Here is a 25,345-nt window from a genome sequence, read left to right as displayed (position 1 = left end):
TGGCAGGTGATGATGTTTTAGGATTCAGTGACAAAATGAGTATGCTTATTTCCTTTTCAGACAGGTGAGACACAATGCAGCGAGTATCCAGAAAGACTCTGGCTTAGGCAAATATTCTGTGTATTATTTTTGCTGAATGGTTAACATTGGTTAATATTGGTTAACTGTTTCAGTTGATATTTTTTCCATGTTAAAAATGTCCCATTGCCCAGTGTATTTTTGGTGAAAAGTTTGTATGAAGTGAAGGCTCTTGTGCTGTCAGAAGGTTTCAAATAGATGCAGTTAATCTCAGTATCAGATGCTCCAGCTAGTGTGAGGTGTCTCCCTGCCCATGGCAGGGGGGTTGGAACTTGATGATCTGAAGGTCCTTTCCAACCCTAACTATTCTGTGATTCTGTATGTGACTCCTGTGTCCGCAGTTTGAAAACTCCCTCAGCTTCTGTTGCAAGTATCTTATTAATTTGGTTAGAGTGGACATGTGCTCTGTGGTAGAACCAGATCATCTGTTCTACCACGGAACTGGGATAGAGAATGCTTGCCTATTTACTATGGTAGTTGCAGTCCTGTGTATTTTATCTCAGAATACAGAGAATAGTACTTCCAGTTATTTATATATAGCTTTATATACTTGAAAAACCCCAAACAAAGTCTGAAAAACTCTACACACAATGAAGAGAGCATTTTTTCCTTTTCACTGGGCCATTTATTAAAAGAAAAAAAAGAAAGCTAAACCCAAGTAATCCCAATTATGCTTTAAAGTATTTTCTGGCAAGAGGCTCAACTGGGACTAAGATTTAAAAAGTTTTATCAAAATCTGTTATATAACTTCTTAAACTTCTTTATATATACTCTTGGTTTTAAGGATTACCTTCTGTGTTTTCATATTCGAGAATCGGTTGTTTGATACTGATTTGCAGTTTGGAGGAGGACGCATCAGGAAGTCAGGCTTCGGAAATGTGTTAGTCTCTTTTGTCGGGGTACTGAATTGTGAGGCTTTTGGCAAGATTCCAGGTACTTTTCATCATAGATACAGGAAGAAATGGAAAAAAAAAAAAAAAATCGATCTACCTGTCCTAGGTGGACTCTCAGAAAACAGAGAACACCCAAACCTGAAAGGCTGGTTACAGAATTCCTGTTCTCCAGTACTCGGGTGAGCTTTAAAAATGATGCGCGGTCTTGAAAATAGGATGTTAAGAACTTACAATGTGTTTGTCACCATAAGAGTTTTCAAATTAGCAAGGAAGCATTTAAACAGTGCAGATAGGTTGTTGGGTTTTTTTCACTAGCCAGCAGGTATAAGCCAGCCTAAATGCCATTGCTGAAGCTGTAGCAGGAAAGGTCCCTCCCCCAGCACAACTGGGAGATGGTATAAATGCTAAGCAGGGAATAAATGACAATGAATTGCTTCTGGCTTTTCCCTGTAGGGTTTATCTCAATATTGCACAACCGTAGCCTGAAGGTTGGGGTTTCTTGGGTGATTTTTCTTTTCTGACATGCAGTGTTATAAGTTACAGAAATTTTTACACTCCTTCAGAGTAATTTGTTTGTTTAGTAGGATTCTGTGCCTGTTTCTTCATGTCCTTAAACTGCAGTTTGCTACTGGTTAAGTTAAAGGAAGAGCTCCTTTAGCTGTAAACCTATGTGAAGGTCTCTAGTATGGCCTTGGATGAGAGTGGGGAGATGAATCCTTCAAATATTCATCACTCAGCATTCGTGCGAAGACAGATCAGTACTGTCTTAGGTCAGCTGCAGGCTTTTCCATGTTAGCTAGGTAGGGTGCTTCAAGATTTTGTGGGTTTTATGGCTGTATTACATAATAATGTGGAGATAGGCTGGCCAAAATCCAGATCTGTCTGCTTCCTCATTGGCCCTTTGCCATACTCAAAAGCTCACACTAATTTTGGTGCTGTACAGCTTTTTCAAACCTGCCATTAGTTTATTGAAGCAGATACCTGGGAAATGAGAGCCAGCATCCATTTCTTTTAAACACTGTAAGAGATGTGACTGGTATCAAACAGTCTTTGGCAGAGGTGTAGTTAGAATGTAGTTCTGTAGGGCAACATCCAACTTAACCAACAATCCCTTCTCGCTGCCTGAAAGCCAGTCTTTGCATTACATATTTTCTTCCCTCAGCAGGGAGGCAGACAACGATCTCCTTTGCTGCCCAGCTGTGATTCATCCCTAGAGCAGGTCTTTCCTGTGTGCTGACTGAGATAGGTCCATGGAAAAAAAATACCACGTGATCTTATAATTAAAGACTCTCTTAATTCATTACGTAGTGAGAGACTGAACTGAGATTGCAACCAGACACAGCCCTCCATAGTCACGGGTTAGAAAATGCTTCTTTGGTTTGTGGATGTGCATATATACAGCTTTATATCCATGGGTCAGGGGTAGGAATTGTGAGGAAGTTATAGCAGCTTCAGAGACTTCAGCTGTTCAATTCTCATGTATCTCCTCAGCATGCATGAGTGGTCCCTTCTTCTCTGGCAAACTCCTAACTAGGTCACGCCTGGATGCAGGGATGAGAGGCCAGCTGTTGACAGGGTTCAGGCGCTTCCCTACAGGATGCGTGCGACCTTGGAGCATTTCATAGAAACATGGGGAATGTTTTGACAGACAGAGCAGCACATGCATTGTGTCCTCTGGATCAAAGTGTCCTTTAGGAGTAAATTCTGAAGTAGACAGCTTGTATCAAAATGAGATAAAATCATAAATCCTTGGCAGAACTTTCAACCAATATTTATTTCTGATAATGGGCCTAACCTGAAATTATCTCTGTTTGCATCTCTGTTGTTACATTAAGTGTTAGTATAACAGCCCTAGTGAAGTTAGGATTAGGACCTGCTTCAGTTCCTAAAAGGGGTTAGAGTGCTGTGTTAGAACACCAGGTCTCAAATCTGAAATTCTTTACACTGAAAAGCCCAAGTTCTTTTTTTAGCATATGAATGCTAGTGATAGTATGCTATTTAAAACAGGAGAAGCTGCCATACTGTAGATACGGCTGTTTACACTTTTTTGTGTGCCTGAGGCTCACAAAGAGGATGAACCTCCCCAAGGACACTTGTGCCACGAGTTGGTTTTGTGGAAGCAAAACCCGAAGAATAAAATTACTGTTCTTTGTATTGATAGCTATAACTGTGTATAAGGTCCATAACTCATTAATTGTGATGTTCTTAGCTGCTCCTACAGTGCCACTGTGTACAGCACATCCTTCAGAGGCAGCACACGGCCATTTTTCGTAGTATTTATTTCTTTATATTTCTAAAATGAAAGGATTTGCAGTACATTACTTGTGAATTGAGATGGCTTCTCTGCCTAAACAGTCCATATCCAGTTGTAAGACTTACCAAACAGGTAACAATAGCTTAATCCATTTTAAGATATTTTAGTTTTCAAGTAAATGTAGACAATTCTTAATTAACTTGAGATCCAGTGAAAATCTGTCTGAAATGAAATTGGGGTGACATGAAATTGTGCAATTTTCTTGTGGAGACACGACCTAGGGCTAAAGAACAGGTTTTTGTTGCTGTTGGAACATTTGTTTGGTTGCTTAATTGCTGTATTTGTATGTTTTATATGATAAATATTGCAATAAATATAAAAACATGACAATCTGAAGTTAAATAATAAAGAGCTGCTGATGGCATCTGGTATGGTCCAGGTTTGTGTAAAATACGGTTAAAGGCACTTTTTAAAAGGTAGAGTATGAGGCATTGCCCTTCCAAAGAGCTGGTAAATGCTCCATCCCTGGCAGTGTTCAAGGCCAGGTTGGACAGAGCCTTGGGTGAGATGGTTTAGTGTGAGGTGTCCCTGCCCATGGCAGGGGGTTCGAACTGGGTGATCTTAAGGTCCTTTCCAGCCCATTCTGTGATTCTATGAATATGATGCTGTGATTTAATGTCTGATGTCTTCCATAACTTTGCTTAACTAGCAGTGTAGTGTCTATCACAAGGAAGGTGCTCAGCATCTGGTTGTTGAAGATCTCTGTTTCAAAAAGGAAAAGAACTGGCTCCAGTCTGAGAAAAAGAATTCTGCTGTTTGTAGTGCTTTGAAGCCAGAAGTAGTTTCTTTATTTTCACAAGGCTTGAGCAAAGAGCTGTGTTGCAACCTGCAGTTATGTTGTTAGGTAAGGCAGGGAGGGGTGCAGCAGGTGCTTATTAATACCTCTAGGCTACAGGTAAAGGTGACTGTATTCTCTTGAGCGTTCACAGCCCTAAACAGGTGGATATTGTTTTAATAATTTGGTTGAGAGTGGACTTTATCCTCTGGTTCTAATGGCAAACTTCTCATAGAGATGTGTGAAATAAATGGTAATTTTTCAAGTAACAGTTCAGATCTTCTCCTTGTTGTGTCTCCCATCCTCCTACTTTTAAGTAAAAAGCATGTGCATTAATTCAAAAATAAATTAATCTCTGCCCTTCATCTGAAATCAGTTTATTCTGGAAGGTTCTTTTCTAAAGCTTTTTTTTTTTTTTTAAAATTTTGTGGTAGTTTTTATTTTTTTTTTTTATTATTTTAATAAAGATTTTAGGCACGAATTTGATGTTTTCAAATCTGAAAAATAAAATAATGCAGAGCAGCACAGAACGACACTGTGCTCATGCTGAATATTTGAGAGGTGATTATAATTAATTGAACTTGCATAACAGATACAAAATGCAGATACTGACTTAGCACTACAGGGGGTTTTGTCTGTAGTGCTCCTTCATGGCTTCCTGCAGCCAGGCTCTCCTAACCCTGCAGGAAGCCATAGCAGAAGAAAACCTGCATTGTGTTTGAGTAACTCTAGGGTAAAGAAGGAAACAAAACTTGGAATTTTTGGTAGTTTTTCTTTTGGGGTTTTATTACTCTTAAATACCAACAGGAAATGTAATGCTGGGCTTAATTTTTCAAACTCAGGAATATTTGCCAGGAGCAATTCTATATAGTATTTCCCATAGTCCACAGTTCACCAGTAAATACTCAACCAGTCATAGCACAAAAACTTTAGCAGATGACCCCTAGATCAGCATTTTCCTTCTTGTTGTTATGGTTGGGTATGGCCCTTACTGATGCATACTTCACTTTGTTTTCCCTGTTTCTCCCACCTTCTAAACCTCCACTTTTGTGTCGTTCTTTTCCATTATCCCCTCTAGCTCTCCAGACATCACAGTCTCAATTGTTTCTCCGGCAGCACCAGTGCTTTGAGTCCCAGACACAGCAGTAGGACATCAAAGAGGTGTGAGGCCAAAGGCCTGCTTTGGGAGAGAGAGAAAAGCTTGAGTTGTTTGGAATAGTAGTGCTGCTGCTCCTGGCGTTATCTTAGTGTCTGCTATTACAGACACTTGGCAGCAGCATCTCTGTTTTAGACTGACCCTAAAAATCCAGGTGCTCTTTGGTGTCATCCCTAGCATTTTGGAAATTAATGCCCTGAGTTGAAAAATCATGTGTGTTTTTTCTTTCATACACATAGTACAAGTGCGAGGAGCTGCCTGTGGATCCTTTTCCCCCTGGCCTTCAGTGCCCAGGGATGAGTGTGTTCACAGCTGGCTAAGGCAGCTGGAGTCCTCATCCTGTGCTGAAGGAAAGCAGCAGCTTTGCAAAGTTGCCTTTGGCGTCTGTTGTAGTGATCCTGTGGAACCAGCAAATTCCATTTTTTTCTCATCAGTTGATGCAGCATTTCTCAAAACAGGCTAGTCAACATTTCTGAAGATTTTTATTGCCGTTTCTTTCAGAACTGGGAAGTTCCCAAAACCCCATCCATCCATCCTTGCTGTATCATTTCTCCTGAATGGGAATTGCCTTTTTTTCCCATGTAGTGCTTGTGCTCCTTAAAGTCTTATCTTGTCCATCCCAATAAAGACTGCTTTATTTTCTGTAGGTTAAAATAAATTTAAATGGCATTTTGACACTTCCCTGCTCCAGTTGTGGTGCATATCTCTTTGTTTAAAGCAGCAGGCATGCAGTGATGAATTGTACATTGAAGTTTTAATTGTTTTGTGATTATATCCACTCAGGTATATCAGGTACAGTTTGCTAATGATACACAGTTCAGTGATCCCATTTCTTGTTCAATGGGATCACCTTTTGACAAGTATTTTCTAGGGAAAAAAGGTGCATTTGATGAATTTGATACAAGAAAGAAAATCAAGAAATTGTTTCTTTTTTTCTAGAGGCTGTTGTTTCTACAGACATTATTCATTTATTAAAGACATACCATCTAGAGAGATGTATTCAAATTATGTATCTGGATTTGCAGATACCAGAAGAAATCCCTCTGGGGAGCCTTGCAGACTTGTAGTATTTCTCAAACTGCAGCAGTATGTTACTAGAGCTGTGTAAGAGAATTCTTTAAGTTTTTGAAAGCTCTTTCATTTGTAGAAAAGCATTATTGACTTTGGCAGTTTTGATGAGGATATAAGCATGAAAGTGAAAATCTTAATCTACTTGTTTTCCCAAGTTTATTTTTGTCACTTCCTTGTGATAACACTACTTGTGTTATAAGGCCTTTCTGATAAAATCCTGGGGTTTTAATTTGCCTTTACTTCTGTTTTACTACACTGCATTCACTTTTTTTCCCCACTTCACCAGTATTGTATGGTTCCAGTGCTCAAACCAGGCTTACACACCACAAGTGCTTTCCCTCTGGTGCTCCCTCAACTACCTGTGCACAGACACATATGTTCTGAGGTCTCTGGCTTTTAGGCCTTTATTGGCTAAAACGTACTCAATTCAGGATTGCTCAGGTTGTCCATTAAATCAGGAAACAGTGCTTGATATGTGCGTTTCTAAGAGCTGCCTTGGGCAAGTTGGCTATTGTATCAATATGATAATAAATGATATCAGTATTACTTCTTATGTAACTCACATACTTTAATCCTTATTGAATTATATGTGAAGGAAATGAAAAAATAAACTGCTGCTGACAAAGAAATCAAATAGTGTATTAAAAAGCAACTCTTCTTTCTAATCAACTTCAAAATGAGTGTGTATTACGAGCCATGCTTTCTTTCCTGTCAGAACACACAACTCCGCCCTCTTTTCTCTGAATGCTCTTTACCTCTTTTTTTTGGTTCACTGTATGGTCCTAATTGCTGCTTTTGTCCATTTCCTTTAATTTCACAGTTGTTCCTGTCATTTTGAGAGCGCTGACATATGATGAGAAGCGGGGGGCATGCAGCGTGGGCTCCAATGTGAGAGATGCTGCCTGCTATGTGTGCTGGGCCTTCGCTCGTGCTTATGATCCTGCAGAACTCATACCATTTATTAATCAGATTTCAAGGTAAGTTGTGGCAACAGAAAACTGAGTTAATGTTTAAAATCTTCAAAATTAGGAAGGAATTAGACATGAATAGTCTCATTCTGTAGCTTCTAGAAGTTAATATCTAGGAGTCTAATGCTCTATTTATGACATTTAAAGTTAGTGATACAAAAGTGAAATATTCATTGAGGGGCAATACCTTCACAGAGGTTTTATTATCACTAATAAGACATTTCAATTCAGAAATACGAGGGGTTTTTTCCTCTTTTGATATCCTCTATTTTTATAGAGTACCTCAGTCCTGAATGACCAGCGTGCTAAACTCTGCTTACATTTGAATAGAAATGCATGAATGTACTTCTCTTTCAATCTGTGGTTTCTGTTACAAAAGACTTTTGAAAGTAAGATTTTCCAGAGATTTCCAAATCAGGGTCTGTGATACTCCAAGAGTGGACTAGAACTTGGTGCAGCTTTTCCCTTAATACGAGATGACATTTTTGCAGATACAAACTGTGTTTACCTTTTTTCTTTCATCTTGTGCTTTTCTTCCTATTTCTTGTGAGATTCTCTCTTTAGCATTTAGTCATTTTCTTGGCAGCACACTGGCTGACATTTCAAGGTGTCTTTAATGGGTCAATTGCACTGCAAACACAAAGAGGTAGCTTCTAACAGTTTCTTGGCAGTCTTTTAGTACAACCATTGATAGCAGCAACTCAGGATTCTTTGTCTCCGCTGGAGGGGTTTGATCAGTAGTCATTTAGTATTATCTTTAAAGAAAAAAAAAACCAAACCCAAAACTTGGACTGTACAGTGATTTGTGGTCCTGGGTATCTGATGTCTGACTCAATTTCTAGGGGCTCCCCTGCTTCCAGACTGCTGACAGAACTGTTTCAGTCTCATCCAAAAAGCCTTGTTTGGGAATGCAGAATTACTTACTTAGCAGTTTCCCAAAGAATATGTGCCTTTTTCTTCTCTAAAACCTATTTAAAATGTTTTTGGGGACAGACTGTAAGCTTTACAGTCTGTACACTGTGCCGTTTCTGGTCTCTGCTGTTCTTCATCCTTGTATCTTTACTTTCCAGTGCTGGTCCTTTAACGCAGGGTCACACAACAACGTCTCTTATCTGTGTGGTGCTTGCTTCTGGGGTTTTTTGAGACCTTGATAAAATCTTTCTGTCTAAAAACCTGCTGTCAAATTTCTTGAGGCCAAATGCTGTTTTTCTTCTTTTTGTCTTAAGCTGTCATGTCTTTTCTCCAAAGGGAGCAGACAGAAATGTTCTAAGACATCTTAGCCTTGTGTCTCTGCTAAAGCAGTTTCATGTTTTAATGATGTTTCATCTACAGTAGCATAAAGACTAAAGGAGAAGAGTACTGTAACAGCAGGCTGTGCTAGAACATGATGCCATCCACTGTTGCTGGATGACTTTCAGAAAGAGAATACAGTGCTGCAGAATAGACCTGCTTCAGTTAAGCATGCTAGAAAAAGTGATACTTGCCGTAGTAAGTTATTAAATATTTTATTTTAAAGGGTCACATGTAATTCCCTTCTAGCTGAGTTCATGGTAAATTTATATATTGTAAGAAATTCTTAAGCTTGTTCCTTGTGAAACTTAAAAAAGCCTAAGTGCAAGTGTGTTAGCCTTCTATTTATCAGAATCCTGATCTGTTTATCGGGATTTTTCTTCTGGTCATGATGCTTTGAGCAGTATATTTCTCCTTTCACCCTACCATGGTGCAGAACAATGTTGTTGTCCATACGTTAGGTGCAATCTCGCCAGTCTGATTTTTCAGGGTTTGTGGTATTTTCTTTAATGTCACAGAGCTGAGAGTGGGAACTCACGGACAGGTGTGAAGGAGGTTATGTTTCTGAAGAAGCTCCTGTCTTTTAGTTTTCAGACTGTTCTGGAAGCAAACTGTTCTTTTCTTTTTAGGAAAATGTCAAGTGAAAATAGTTGCAAACTGCTCCCTATGGCAGTAATAACCTGTACCCCTGTGGCTGTGCCAGCTATGACAACTTCAGTTGTTTGGAATAACTTGGTGGAGCAGAGAGAAACACGGGGTGGACAGCAAGGGGGAAGCTGAAAATTGCATATGAGCAATTGTAAGGTGGTGTGGTTTGTATATGCTTAGTTTTCTAACAAAGCTGAACGGTATTTTAACAAGTATTCATGCAATACTAAGGCTTTACTTAAAAATCTTTATAGTTCTGTTGGCCATAGCTTTTCTAAATATAATCAACTCTTGAAGGCAGAATTGCCACTCCAAAGAGAAACGGTGGAAAAAAAATATTCAAATAAAGGATGACACACAGTTTCACCTATTGTGTCAGCAAGCCCATAATTACATACAGCCTTTTTTTAAATCTAGCCTTAGGTGTGTCACTGTTTTACTTAAAGAAGAGTCATACTTCTAGCCACAAGCGAATTGTTGCTACCCTGAAAAAATGCAGAACTCAGCATCTTGAAGCAAAGTACATAATATCCATTGTGAGCTGAATTACACAGCAAAATCGTCTGCTTATAGACGAATGCAAACTATTAGATTCTTAGAGAAAAGTAAGAAATTGTTTATCTGAAAGGAAGATACCACCTCCTTAAGAGAACATAATGAGTGACTGCGATCCTGAACTGTTTGCTTTGTCTTGGTGCTAGAAATTGCAAAGGATTTACCCTTCATTCACAGTCTTTAATGCTGCTGTTTGCCTGGCTGAAGGTTGTGCACAGGTTGTGCAGAACTTGGAGCATACAGGGATGGTTGCTATGCTCAGACTCGAAATGCAAGCAGTAATTGTGGTAGAGAAAGCACGCTGGTGCTGACTGGAAGTTGCTGAGTTAGACAGTGAGCTGCTTCATGGCTTCCTGCTTCATGTCATGGCCTTTGGCACATGTTGCTGTGTCTTGGCGGAAGGCTCACTAGAGTATCAAAATACCCAAGTAGTGTGTTACTTAAACTGGGTCCTGCCCCACAACGTGTTCAGACTGTGGTACAGTAGGGACAAGGCAAAGTTGTGTCATCATGTAATGGAAAGACATTGTTTTCTGTGGTTTTGGTAGTCAAGGGACATATACGTTTCACTTTTGACTCGTGAAAAATCACCTTGAACTCCATAAAATAGTATTTTTTTAGTAAAATTTATGATGGTTTTAAAAGAAATACCTGTCTCCATATTCAGTAATAGCTGTTTCTTCTCTTCATTCTCATGAATATTCTGTTGTTAGGTGCTGAAATTATCAGCATATTGAAGTTACAAATGTAGATTGCTGTAAATCAGTAGCAGCCCTTCCCCTTTCTGACCTTACTGCTCTGCTTTTGAGGAGAAAAAGAAAAAAGAGACCACTTACTAGAAATAATCAGCTGAGAGTATTTCTAACAACACTTGTATTTTGTCAATATGTTTTCCCTATCCTTATTTCAGCAAGATACACTTACTCACATTTGCTTATTTATTTTATAGAGTCTCGTTAAACTGGTTTCTAAACCCTTGCCTGATCTATTCAAACTGCAGGACCACAGAAAGAAAATTCTTGGCAAAGCAGATGAAACTTCACTTTCATTGCAGGGTGACCTTACTACGTTTTGAAGTGCATGTACTGAAGTTGCTGTTCAAGCATATCTTTATGAGAACACTACTTCACCAGGATTTTTTTTCTCTCCATGCACACTCTCTCTTTAAGCTCACCTATGAGGAAAGTTAAACATAATTTACTAACTTGGAAATATGGGTAATTTGATTCCTGCCCCCTTGGGTGTGGAAGTTACTGTCTGTAAAGTGGCAGGTGCACACTAAGAAGCTGAGCTGTTTTGTTTAAAACCTAAACAAAAAGGAAAAAGGAAAACATACTTCTCCACTATTATACAATTATAGCGATTAAATTGTTGCTGGCTATCTTAATTATTGGGAACTGTTGCATAGTCAGAAGGTAGTTTCATTTATCTGTCAGTCAATGGTGTAGGTAATCAATAACTGAATCGTTATTTAGAAGGATCTAATTGCTATCTCCTGTTCCACAGAGCACTAATACAAGTACAGTGTGTACAGTGTAGGAGTGCAGGCAGCTTTGTTTTCCCTGCGGTGGTGCGTTGTTTCTGGTGGGGGGGGAAGGAAGGTGTGGCTATGGATGAATGATGTAGCTTGCTCCAGGGCAAGATTGTCCTGCAGAATTGGGGAAATCTGAAGCATTGCTTTGAGCTACATCTTGTACCATGATGAAATATTGAGAGGAGCTTTCTTCTTTTATGCATTTGAATGTTGCCTTCAGACGAGAGTTGTGTGCCTAGTGTCTCTTGCATTTGGGTAAAGTTATTTCCTGCAGGGGCATCATATGCTTTTTGGGGTTTTTTAGGGTTGTTTTTTTTTTTTTTAGTTTGTTGTGGTTTTTTTTTTTTTAATATCAGCATTTGTAACCCCTGTTGTAAGCATTTTTCTTATTACTCTTTTCTACATTATTATTATTTATTATACATTCATCATTGTACCCCAAAACTTTGCAATAGGAATAACACACTGAACAGCATAGGATGTTGGTTGGCTAGCAGAAGGTGGAAGAGCTCAGCGTGAGCTGGGTTAGAGGGCCTGTCAGTGTATGCAGTGTACAAGTGGGCATGGTCACTGCATTTCTCCTTTTCTTCAGACTTTCTCCTTGCTTAGGCAACCAGGAGGAATTAAATCTGAGCCTGTTGTCTGGAGGGCTTTATCCCCTGTCAGTGCTGACTGAAGAGGTTCCCTGCCTGCTCCTTCACCTGCCTTGCCCTGCAGTTGAGCATAGCACAGCTCAGTGTGATGAATGAATGGGGGAGTTTTTATGGGTTTTCAAAAAAGCTAGCAAAAGGAAAATTAATTGAGCCTAGATCTGTTCTTCTCATGCAGCTCACTGTGTAGCCGTTCCAGTCGGAGCACTGGCATGAGTGAAGAAGTGCAGGAAGGACTGTCTGCAGCAGCAGCCTGCACAGATTCAGGGCTGACTCTGGTCTTGCCTCTTTTTTAACTTGCTTGGATTGTTCATTTCTCATGATGCTTATTATGCCTTCCCTTCCTGACTGCATAGCAGGGAGGAGAGATTTCTGTCTTCTTACAATTTCGACTTTTCCCTTTTTTGGGCTCAGGAAGGAAATTCTGGTTTTGTGCCAAGTTGGCAAGAGCTTTGAGAGTTTATGTTTTCTCCTTCCCACAGCTTTGGGGTGGTGTGCTTGAATTAATAGCAGCAAATTCTCAGGGGTTAGCAACAGGATAAGATTCTTGCAGCTTGTGACTAGTATAGACTAGAAGTGCCTGCTACGAGTGATAAAGGAAATTCAGATTTATTGTCTGGTACATCTGGCACTCACAGGGAGAGGGTAACCTGATATTCCTGTGTTCTGATGTCTATCACCTGGCTGGCCTCGGCTCTTGTCTTTCTGCCTAGTTGGGAAGGTAATGAAATAGGTGTTGGGTGAGGAAGTGAGCCAGTAGCGTGCTTTGGGTCCTTTAACTTTCCCTGAAGCCAGTTAAATAGGGACTTGAGGGAGAGGGGAAGGGATAGGGGAGAAAGGATTATTAGTTGACTGATAGAATGGCAACTTGCTTTTTAAAGTCTGTTTACGTTTATTGTGCGCTTAGCCTGTATGCATGACAAGCAGCTAAATATACCTCAAGGAACTACAAAAGGTGTTTCATAGAGACTGCAAGATGCAAAGCCACTCTTTGCTCTACCTGTTAGCAGTCAGGTGTGGTACATTTCAGGCAAGTCAAGACATGACCCTTTAACTGGCTTGAAAAAATATCCCACTTTGTTTGACATAAACAGTTTCTTTATGTTAGGAAATCATGGTGGAGTATCACATAAACTCCCACGACAAAGCAGATAGGTGAAGACACCTTAGACATGTTTCATCTTCAGCACGTTGCTTTCCTTCCTAATCCCTGTGTTACTCCAGACTGTGCCTGCATTTTCAAATAGGAATGAACTTGAAACAAGTATTTGTGTAGTTTGATAAGTTTAAAATACTTATATTAAAAGGCTTAATATAAAACAGTGACTACAGTATGATTTATGAATATAATTGGGCTACAGGGGCAATTACAAAATTCTTGGGGTTTTTTATTTTCCTTTTCTTAAACACAGTATTCAGTTGCAGCATTGAATAACTCTGGTGGCATCACATGGGCAGTATGTTGTTTTGCTGGTTTGGTATACAGGTTTGTCTTAAGGAGACAGAAGAATAAGGAAAAATGGAAAAGCTGAACTCCTGTTGTGTATAATAACCTGAACCTGTTTTCCATTCTATTTAACGAACCACATTTTAAGTTTACATGTGAAATTCAAAGAGCAGTATTTATCTCCAGTGATGTTCTTGTAACATTTCCAGTTGTAAAAGATCCTGCAGTCTTTTCAATCAATGTGTTAATATTTAGCATGTATGTTCTTACACTTATCCCTAAGTATCTCTTTTGGGCCACAAGACAACACTTGGAAGGATTTTGGTCTGTCCCAGCCCAGCTCTTCTGAAATACTCTGTAACATTTAACTTGAGGGTACCTTTGACACAGTAAGAGCAACGCTCTGCATTTAGAGCTTCCTGGCTTGTTTCGCTGTAATACTGCATAATTGATGCAATAATGTCTTATCATATAGTCCATATAATCGGAAAGTTAAGGCAGAAATATGCTTCTTTTTGGTTTTTAGGGTGATTTTCATCTGATTCCTTAGTTTTGAATATACTGTTATTAAAAAGGCTTAGAGGAGCTAAATCATTCATATCATTAAAACTATGTAATTCTAAAATGTCCTTTCAAAGTTAATTTTTAGGTTTCTCTGTACCCCAGAGAACAAAATTAGCAGACATTCTATGAAGAAGATATGTCTGGCCCAGCACTTTTCAACAGTTAGCAATGGCTGCTGCTTCCTAATGGAATGCTTCCTAAACATTCCCTCTCCCAGTCACTGCTGTTTGAATGACCTCCTTCTGTCTTGTAGTGACCTAATGTCTTTGTGGCAGAGAGGAATTGCTCATGCAGGTAGCAATAAGAAGGCATTAACTGTCTTTAGAACAAATTATTGAGGTTTATTTTCCTTTCATTCTTGCTTTCTGTCTCTTGTTTTCCTTAATGGAGATGAACTGAAATTACAGAGGCAACACTGATTGTGCAATTCACCGAGTTTTAACAACACAGTATTCTTCACTGGAGGAAACTGATAGCCACTACCCAGGAAAGTTTGATATTATCAGTGTAATTAATATCTTTATGCTAAAGCAAAGCTATCTTGGATTTACTTTTCAGCCAGTATTTATTTCCTGTTTTGCCTGGAGTCAATAAATAATGTAATGAAGAGTTTCAGAGTTTGAAAGGAATAATTTTCTGCTTAAATGATTCTCCTGAAGTGATGTTTATTTGTCACTGAAGTTAATTGAATGCTGGAGGTGGATTTCTAAAGCTTCAGACTTTGTCTCCTGTCTTGGTGGCCAGTGATGAGTGGTGGTCCTCAGGTGTTGGTACTGGGACCAGCACTGTTCAGCACCTTTGTTGGTGACAAGGACAGTAGGATCGATGCATCCACATCAAGTTTACCAGCAATACCAAGCTGTGTGGAGTGGTCCATACACTGGAGGGAAGGGATGCCATGCAGAGGAACCTGGACAGGCTTGAGAGGTTGCCTTGTGCAAACCTCATGCAGTTCAGCAAGGTCAAATGCAAGCTTCTGAACTTTGGTGAGGGAGGACATTCCCAAGCACAAATACAGGCTGGGTGGAGTCTGGATTGGGAGCAGCCCTGAGGAGAAGGACTTGGGGGGTGTTGGTCGATGAAAAGCTCGACATGAGCGGGCAGTGTGTGCTTACACCCTCTCTACTCTGCTCTCATGAGACCCCACCTGGAATATGAGGTCCATGAAGATGCTCCGAGGGCTGGAGCACCTATTCTGTGGAACCAAGTCTGAGAGAATTGTATTTGTTCAGCCTGGAGAAGAGAAGGCTCTGGGGACCACTTTGAGCAGCTTCCAGTGCTGAAAAGAAATCTGGATAGGGATTTTTTACAAGAGCATGTAATGATAGGACAAGAGGGAATGGCTTTAAGCTGGAAGAGGGTAGATGAGGGTAGGTGTGGTACCCTGAAAGAGGGTAGATGAGCTCTTAGGCAGAAGCTCTTCCCTATGCTGAGGGCACTGGCACAGGGTGCCCAGAGAAGCAGTGGCTGCCCCATGTTCAAGGCCAAGTTGGACACAGGGGCTTGGAGCAAGCTGCTCTAGTGGAAGGTGTCCCTGCCTGGGGCAGGGGTTGGAACTGGATGAGCTTTAAGTTCCCTTCAACCCAACTGAGTCTGGGATTCCATGATACATTCCACGTCTTCTCTTGTGTAGCACATTTCTCAAAGCAGTTCTATTGAGGTACAAGAATTAAACTGTGCAGGGTTACCAGACATTATGCAAATACAAAGAAGTAGTTTCATGTAATCATGCCTCTGTAGCTATAGGTCACTTTAAAGAAAAACTGCTTTGCATTTTATCTTTCAGGTCACTTTTAAGCGGGATTTGCATATTGTTTTCTAATTTTTGTTACTTTACAGGATGCAGTTGTTCTTTTAAGATAGCTGCAGGACTCCATTGCCTGTGCCTTAGATAAGACTTGTTGTGCATTTGGCTATTGAGAAACTGTAATTCCAAGTTTTAATTTGAAATTTCACTGCGTGTACCTCACATGAAAGATGATAGCTATGTCCAAGTTTTAAACTCCTGCTTTATTTAAAACAGAAATCCTTTCTATGCAGTTAAACATATTTGCATACTCCTGCAACTGCTTTGATACAGTAGGATGGCAGTTGTCTGTTTATGCTATGGGAAGTCCACAGCAAACTGAAAAATGAGGAAGTACAAAGTTATTTCAACTGAAATTTTAGTTTAGACTTGTATTAATAAATAGTAACTCCTTAGAGGAAATGCTTCGTGTTCTACTTGGAAGGCTGAATGTTGAGATGATGGCATTACCCATTTCTTCTCATATTTTTGGTACTAATCCTCAATATTTTTATTTCCTCAGTGCATTGATCATTGCTGCAGTATTTGATCGTGATGTTAATTGCAGAAGAGCTGCTTCTGTAAGTTACCACATTCTAGCTTACGTGCTTCTGTTACTTTTTGGTTTCATGTAATAATGTGTAGACTTAGCTATTTAGAATAACAGTATATAAGCAATTTATTATGTTGTGAGCAAAAAAGTGCTCTTTTACATCCTTTAAGTATGGTGTGAATTTAGATTTAAAATGATATAATCCCCAGATCATATCCTGATTTATGGCCACAGCTCACAATCAGCTGTATTGTGGTCATAATGGTTAAGATAAAAGTATCAAAGAAAGAGCTATGTCGCATTTTCTAGTCACAATATCAAAGAGTTGTACATAATATTTAGACACTGGATCTTTTTCGTGTCGCTAAGCTGGTTGTGAAGTTCCACTTTCCTGATTGCTCCTCAACTGTAACTCTCTGTAAGTTGAAAATTTCTAGAATAATCTCTCCCTCAAAAGTATTTTCATTTATTGTCTAAAACTCTTTCGGTAGGACTGGGAATTTTTAAAAGGAGGTGACAAATCCATTAGGAGCTATTGTTATGTAGTTAATCGGGCTGACAGCGAAGTATATTCTGCGGAACCTTTCTGTAGAAAATATTTATGCTGTTGAGAATTGAAAAGAATGTGTTGCTGTTCTTGGGAGAAGCAAGTTTAGGGAGGAGAGAGTATAGAATCTAAGAAGGAAGATTGGGCATCTTCTCTGAGGATTTAAGTCAAGGTGCTGTGTATATATTGGACCTGCTTTGGTGAGAACAAAAAAGAAGTGAAAGATGTCTTTTCAACAGATAAAACAAATTCTCTTATGCAAATGTTAAAAACCCCATGTTTTAACTGTGTTAGCACAGGACCAGACGACGTCTGTCAAAGAGCCAGGCGTCTTTGCTCCTAAGAACAAACTTCTCTGTGAATGCATAAAACAAAAATATTTAGGCTAAAAAAAGAAGGCAGTCTGCAGCATACAAATTGATTAACAAGTCTGTCTTATTTTTTTGACTGAAATTTTGAAAGCTAGTGCATTTATAACATCATAAGGATTTCTCTGGGATACCTGGATAGCATCCTTATTTTTTCTAGCCACACCTCTGCTTGAGAGTTTAAGCTGTTGAATGAAGCTGCAGCATTAATTGCTGAGGAAGTGAGTCAGTTGCTTGTGTAATCATATCACAGATCACTTTGTCTAAATAAGTTAAAACCAAATCATGGAAGCTAAGATGCTGTAGGTCACTGAGTACTGATATAACATGTTCTTCACATACTGTACCACTAATGAGTATGAACAATGCTACTCTCCCCCAACCTTCAAATTTTGGAAAGAGTAGAATTTGTTATTCTTGGCTAATTTAAGTCATTTCAAATAAAATTCTAAGAGGAAAACAAAGGCAGTTTTGCTTTCCTGAGTGCTGTACAAAATGTTAAGGACTATAGACAGTGAAAAGTTGTTAATTTATTTGCTTTATAGGTATTATCCTAGGATTTAGATGGTAATACATATAAAGAGGAGAATTCTTTTTGACATGATTGCCACTACCAGTGTTTTGCTTACCTTTAGTGGCTGATCCAGTTGTCCTGTGTAATATTCATTATGTTTCTGTGCTTAAACGTAAACTGATAGATTGACCATGAAATACGGTGCTAAATCAGGTGCATTTAGTAATGCTGTAAGCTTAGTGGAGATTGTGCTTCCGTATGTCAGATGAGCACAAAATAAGTTTTCTTTTCACTTTCCTCTTCTACTTTAAACCAAGCTATTGAGCATTTTGCAGTTCAGTTATCTCCAGTGAAATTAATCTTTTCATTAGTACATTCTAATATAGTGCTGGTCAAAATTCAGAATTGTTGTTTTGATGGATAGTTGTGAAAGTACTGAAGCCTTTTTCCTTACTATAGAAAGGGAGGCAAAGAAGTATTTTGCATTTACCTGGCATTACTACAGTTTTGAAGAAAAAATACCTGGGAGTCCTAATTACTTCCAGTTATTGCTACAGTTAAATATATATTTAAATAAACATGTTTTACTAGTTTTTCAATCTAATCCAATATGCAGTATGTTCCAGTGCAGAGCACCAATAAAACAAAGTAGCATATAGAGATATTTTGATCCCCGAGGTTAAAGAGAATAAAACAAGGCTGTTCTTTTGAAGCTCCAGAAGCACTCTGAGCTGGCTTTTGCAACTCTTTCATGAATAATCATTATAAGGACTAATCACATGAATAAGTGATCTTGGCTTGGGCTCCATTCAGCTTCTGATGTCTTAAAGGGAGTATATTTTTCCTCTTGATTGGTTGATAGTTTTTTTAAATCATGGCTTAGGAAGTGTTTGAGTGTTTTCTCAGTTTTTGTGGTCATCTTGGTTCTGATAGCATGGAATCTTTAAATGAAGATCTTTGTATCCACTTTTTCCATCTCCAGAAGGGGATCGTGTGAAAAATGTAAACTTATTATTACAAAACAACTGGAATATTCGACCTCTTTTTGGAATTTGCAGTGTTTTGAAAGACTGATTGAAACAGTGACTTTTTCAGTTATTAAAGAAAAAAGAAAAAGAAATATCCTTTGTGGAACAACAAAAAAGTGGTAGAGGAACAAGAAGGGATTTTTGTGAGCATTAAATGAGCTCTAGAAAATTGCCCTTTCACTTGGGTGAACAATATGTTTCATTATTGTCATGTATCTAATTTACTTTCACAAAGTTTTAACAGAATAATATTGTGGGGATGGTTTTCCCTGTAACTTTTTCTGTTCAAGATACTCCTTCAGACCCAGGAAAAATAACGTACCATATTACACTCTTGTTGCTAGAATTGGGATTAGGTGCTGTTCTTCTCCAGCAGTAATGTGTTTAAATTACCACAGCTGGAATGTGCGTTTTCTACAAAGCCTTCTTAAATCAGTGGTGAATTTTTCCAAATATACCTCTGAACACTCTCAGCTTCTGGGTTTACATTCCTTTGAGGATTTTTTTTTTTATGGTTTTGTTTGAAAATCTTGGTTTTCATTGTAAATTTCCCCTTAATTGGCTGAAAACTTATTTGCAGAAGCAGCACTTTTTAGCTGGAGCTGGAAGAGGTTCATAGTGATGCATAGGAGCCTCCCTCAACTTAAATGACCAGCTGGGAAACAAGCTGGGAAACTACACAGTTTTAGACTGCAGCTGGAAAATTTGCTAGGTACCATATCCCTCTTCAGTTTTTAATGAATTGTAAATTCATAACACAGGTGTGGGAATCTGTAACAAACTGATTATTCTTCTCCAAGGCTATTCAATTGGAATCGTCAACAAATATCTTTGCAGCAAGACAGTACTTAATATCTATCTTTGTAAACAGTAGTTGAAGTTGTATGGTTTTTATAGAGAAACTGATCAATTAGGTGTAAATTACCATGTAAGTTAGATGTTTAGAATACATCAGATGAGTGCTGAGTGGTTTTGCCATGCTGCTGGACTGTTCCTTAGATCTTCATGATTTTCTAAGTTACTTAAAAACCAAAATGGTGACAGAGTGCTGGACATTTAAAATTCCTACCTTAGGCAAACGATCGGTGTGGAATCTTTATGTACAAATCCTGGTTTGCTGCAGCACTGTCTGTAGGCTCCTATACACCTTTTTCAGATGATTTTGCCACAGCGTATTTCAGTCTGAATCCTACGGATGTATTGTAAGTAAAATGAAACTGTCACTGGTTTACAACCAGGTTTAAGTAGTTTGGATATCAAAGTTTCTGATTGAAAAAGAAACGAAACAAAAAAGCTTTAGAGGTTGGGTATCACTGAGGTACTTGTCTGAGCAGTACAATTTTAAAAGAAGTTGTAATGCAGTGATTAAACTATTAAATCCCTTGCATATGATAGTTGAGAGCATCATCCTTGCTGAAACATCCTTATGCTGAGGAAGAACGGCATAAAAGGGGATCTAAAACTAAAGTGTAAGTAAAAAGAAACAAGTCATGCAGAGTGCTGTGAAACAAGGTTCTGGCAAATCCTGGCTGGGAGCATACATTGGTAGAGACATAAGGAGTGGAAAAACCCCTATGGTAGTAGGTAGGCTGAGGCATACAGTAAAGAACAAGCGCAGGGCATTGCTACAGCTCATGTTCCTGTTCTGAAGGGTGCTTTACGTGTCGCCCAAGGGTGTATCTGTTCTGTGGCACTGCACAGGATGGCCCATGTAGTTCTGCCCGAGGCAATCCCCAACGGGTTAGCTCAGGGGCACTGCTGGCAGCACGGCTGCCGCTGCTAGCGGGCTGAGGTGGGCTCCAGACCCGCTGCAGTGGTGGGCGAGCGGTTTCGAGGCAGCTGGTGCTACGTGTCCTGCAGTGGATGCACTGGGAGCAGGAGCAGAACTAGCCCGGGCAAGTCGACAGGAACTGCAGTCATTATCCTGAGCAGACATCAGCTCAGAAATGCACCGCGAGGCTGGTTTCAGGAGCGCTTGCTTCACCTGTGCTCTGAGCACGCCTGCGCCCTGCACAGGGTGATACCTTGGTGAGCTGACTGAACCTGCTGTTTGTGCAGGTGGATTGCCCCATGTGCACTGTATTTATATAGGGAATACAGAAGCTCTGTCTGTCAAAATTCTCGTGGCGTTTTCAGTAAAAGAGTGGGACTTCCCCCCGTATGTTGAACCCCAGCTCTTTTGTTAGTACTTACGAGTCTGTATCCTTTTAAGGAACAAAAAATAGCTGGCTTTTTAGAGATAGGGAGAAAATTGAAGTAGGGAGTTAAGTAGGTTTTGTTCTGTATACCAGGCAAGTAAGGGGTTAACTTTATAGTTGTAGTCATTGCATTTTGCAAGGTTTTGAGTTTATGTTATAGAAAACACAAGAAACAAACATGATTTTGTCTTCAGGTTTTATAATTTCAGTGTTTCAGCATGCTTTCAGGTGTGTATCTTTCAAGTAAGTATCACATTCTCAATGGTTTTTGTCTGAAGTTTTCATTGACAAAGAATCACACTTTGCCTACTATTGGCAAATTGAAGCAGTCAGACAAAAGCGAGCTGTCTCCATTTCTGTTGTCCACAGGTATTGACTTTCTGTTCCAGTGCGAAGCCTTGTGTCACTCCTCAAAAGCACTCCTCTGGGTGTGACTGGTTTAATAAACTTGCATTCTTAAACTGCTGTCATGCAGCATATAGCTTTAAGGACACTAGAACATAGAGACGCAGAAACAGAAAAGCCCTGTGGGCTTGTTCTACTGACAAAGCTTACTTTATTTAAAAAAGAAAAGCCATGGGTCATTTATATTGTTGTGTGTTTTGAATTCATCATCTGGTGTTTATCAAAAAGCAAACCTGACTCGTTTTGGTATGTTTGTTCTCTGTTCCTTAGGCTGCCTTCCAGGAGAATGTTGGGAGACAGGTATGGTGACTTTCCTCAATCTTCATTCAGTAGTGCCTCCGAGGTTACTGTAAATGTTTAGTACCCAAAATCAGAATGAGACACTGTGGCTTTGGAGAAATGGAGTAAAAGGATGTCACAAAATAATTATTTTCATTACCAGCAAACAAGTTCTTGTGCAGTTATTTTTCTGAGGTGTGAGGTTTATTTTAGTATTCTAGGTTTGGAAGAAAATGAGCTTTCTGGTAGTTTCCAGTCATTCTGAAAAGCACAATCGGCCTGTATGACAGCTATTGCACACCTTGGAAAGTGCAAAGCTCTCAAGGCAGGAAAATCCCAATTTCTTGTATTTTCTTTTTTTTTTGTATTTAGTTTTGATGCAGCAGCTGAAGTGTGCTGCACAGTATTTGCTGTGGTTGGCAATGGAACAATGAACTGGGCTTAAAAGTCTTCAACTCACTGTTTGCTTTTGCCTGTTGTACACAGTCACAACCACCTAGATATTATAAGAAATCTATTACTTTTGGAGGTACCAAAGTGCTTTGAAAGCAAGTATTGTGGTAGGTTCCTGTGTAACTTAGTGATATTTAAATAGTGTTCAGATTTGCAACCTCAGAGGAGAAGCACTTAGGGTAAAGACTTGGTTCTCAAAGCTGAATATACAACTTTCAGAGCAAAAAGGGAGGAAATGGTTCAGTTAGTGAATTCTTGTGATAGAGCTGGGCATAAGCATGATTAAAGCAAATTTTGTTATCATTAAACCATTCTTTAAGGTATATTATTAAAACGCTGCGTAGCTTTCCCTGATACCATTCCTGAAGTTCTCTATTACATGGTTGGGTATTATTCCTTTAGAACTGTGGGTGTTAAGTGATGTGTCCATAACTGGATTGTGTGTTTCTAGATAGAATTAAGTTAATAGCAGAGAAAGGGTGCAAGAAGGCTAGGAGGAAGAGGGCAGTATTTTTGGTGGCCTGGCCTAACTGGGTTTGTGATAAGTAGAAGCCAGCATGATTCTTTCCTGGTCTGTAGTTACTGCCCTGGAGAGCTTTAGTCATCCCACAGCAACTCAGCCTGATTCCCCTTCATGAGGTAAACACCTTCCTGTGCCTGCAGCTCCAGGTGAGATAGGGCTCCTGGGTCCAGCAGGTTTAGAAATGCTTCCATGTAGCCAAAATCTTGTGGAGTACAGTCTATGTTAGTTTATACCCAGGAAGTTTTCTCTTTGACTCTTCTTTGACCTCCAGTTCAAACCTGTCAGCGTTGGTAGAACTCACAACAGTTTTAGATTATATGTCAGCATGTGAAAGAGGAATTTGCAGGGAAATAATAAGCTTCCGTGGCATGAAGAATGCTGTCAGTCTCCAGTTGGTTCCTGCAGAAATTCAGAAGTTTTACTTAGTAAACCGTTCATTCCTTACTGCCTAGGAAAAGGGTTACTTCATCAGTGGATACACCCTCTGTAGCTCTTTGCCAGGATGTAATGTGTTGAAAGAGGCACCCTTTCTCTGAATTGGAATGAGCTAAAACATACTCTCCATCTGAAGTAACAACACTGATACTAACTAGGTGGAGAAAAAGTTGACCTCACTTACTTCCTGGTTCCTGCCTGCTCCACCTTTGCAGTTCAGCCTCCCCCAAATCCAAGGGCTTGCTTTTATGGCTGCAGAAAAAGAAACCATGGGAATTTACACTTAGTGTAAATGAAAGCTTTGAAGAAGTTTTTTTAAGCATAGATCATGAGAAATGCACATGCTTCTGGTGAGACTGACTTATTGGAGAAGTGAGATTCAGATAGAATGGAAACTCTTAGCTTTTCTCCTAGTTCTGGCTCACCTGTTGGCCAGGACCTCTGTACTCAAGAACTTATTGTCAGGAATTCTGCTGTCTCACTGACGTGCACTGTGGCACCGTGACCTTTAGTGAGATGGCATCAAATGGGCACACTTACAGCCAAGTAATGAATAGCAAGGTCCAGCTAGCAGCTAGAATTGAAAGTGTTTAGCTGTGATTTTCCTTATGTACGCTATGTATGCTTAGGTATTTCATTGTCCTTCTTGTTGTTTGGCTATAAGTCATACTGAGGTATTTCTTGTGTATATTTTTAACCTTAATCAGTGTTTCATTAGGCTTTTAGAGGGTGCATTCATTTCACCTTTGGGTTATTAGGGCGTGCAGATAGTCTCTTGGCTACTCTGTCTGTCCTTGGTTCAGTAAAACTCGAGGTCTTGGTTTTTTGGACTGTTTGCATTGTTCTTCCCAGAATAAGACCTCTGCAGTAGCTGGCAGCTTCCCACTGCTTGCAGTATATACTTCTTTAATTATTCAGGCTTAGATCTAGAGATATTTTTCTACTATTTTTGCATGGCTGTATCCTAATGTGGAAGGGATGAGTGAGCTGTAAACAAAACTGTATCGCATCCAGAACCTGTACTTCCACATAGCCTTATTGCTTAAATATCATATGATTGTCCCTTTTGTAAGCCACTGTAGTGTCTTTCACTTGGCAGTTTTCCATTTGTACTTAATTATGGTTTGTGGAGGGTATGTTGCCTCCTCCTTTCCAAAACACAGCCTGCTGCGTAGGACTGCATTAAATCAGTCATAGCCAATCAAAATTCTGAATATCTGAATTGTATGGCTTGTATAAAAAAGCAAAAATTTATTTGTCAGTTGCACATTAAGAAATGTATTTTCTAAAACCAGTTTTTTGAGCAGTGATGGCAGAAGTGTGATACTTCTGCAGGGTTCAGTGTTTAAGGCTTTGCTGGGAACTGGTGTTCTTTTTAAAACCAAACTATCCCCAAGTGTTTATTTCATTAATAAGTCATAAAATATATGTAGAAACAAATAGATATAATCGAACTCCCATGTATCCTACATGTGATGCATTTCTTGGTGTCTAAATCTAGTTTTATACTTCATAAAAATGACAGCAGATAGTTGTTCCCTCACATAAACTGAAAACATGTTTACATTGATCTAGACCTTACAGAGAAATCATTTTTTGTGTACATACATAATCATGCTTTCACCAAATGTATATTTGGATATGACTTAAAGGTGTTAAGATAGCTGCTGCATAGTTTATTATCTGCTGCTGTTTACTTTGACTGTTTATCATTGACTCATACGTGAAGCCAGGTATTTTCCTATTTATATATCCAATATCCTGTATATCTTTATTACAAGTGATTTTACTGTAAATTAGGAAATAAATTGGTTGGGTTTTTTTTTTCCAGGGCTTGGAGAGTAGTAGTGGATGTATTCTCAATAATGTTGCCTGTTTGGAAAGTATTTTAAATAACATTTTGTTATTTTTTTGCCTTTTCCCTATGATGTTTCTAGGGTACTTTTCCACATGGCATAGACATTCTAACCGCAGCTGATTATTTTGCTGTTGGTAACAGAGTTAACTGTTACCTGACTATAAGGTAAGGTTCCAAGCATTAGTTTTCTTAAACATGAGGGACCTCTTTTACATAATGAAATATTTGTCTGATTGTTCACCTTACTGAACATTGTTTATCACTGTTGTTTCTGAATAAATTAAGTTTTAATTTTTCTTATTTCTGCATCAAACTGCTTATTAGGTATAAGACAAGGTGAAAATGTGACCATGATTTCCTTGTCTATGTGGAAGAAGCAGCCAAAAGGCAGTATTTGCAGGTGTCACAAAGCTGTCTGAGACGGTCAAGGTTAGAGAGGACTGGGAGGGGTTTGA

The 25,345-nt window shown here is 39.2% G+C and overlaps 1 protein-coding gene across 3 annotated transcripts in view; it reads left to right on the top strand.

Moving 5' to 3' along the window:
• TBCD (tubulin folding cofactor D) overlaps window positions 1–25,345 on the top strand; it is a 122,387-nt gene that overhangs the window by 46,450 nt on the left and 50,592 nt on the right. For all 3 annotated transcript variants that reach the window (XM_061455595.1, XM_061455597.1, XM_061455596.1), the window contains 4 exons: window positions 7,108–7,264; window positions 16,253–16,310; window positions 21,613–21,642; window positions 24,970–25,055. In XM_061455595.1, the coding sequence (XP_061311579.1) occupies window positions 7,108–7,264; window positions 16,253–16,310; window positions 21,613–21,642; window positions 24,970–25,055 (331 nt within the window). The remainder of the gene's footprint in view (window positions 1–7,107; window positions 7,265–16,252; window positions 16,311–21,612; window positions 21,643–24,969; window positions 25,056–25,345) is intronic.

This window comes from Pezoporus flaviventris, unplaced genomic scaffold, assembly GCF_033815535.1.
Source record: "Pezoporus flaviventris isolate CSIRO_AGI_PZ_B2104156 unplaced genomic scaffold, CSIRO_AGI_Pfla_v1 ptg000020l, whole genome shotgun sequence".
In the NCBI taxonomy this organism is placed as follows: domain Eukaryota; kingdom Metazoa; phylum Chordata; class Aves; order Psittaciformes; family Psittacidae; genus Pezoporus; species Pezoporus flaviventris.
Note: the sequence above shows the minus strand (reverse complement) of the source record. Positions and strands in the feature narration are given on the sequence as shown.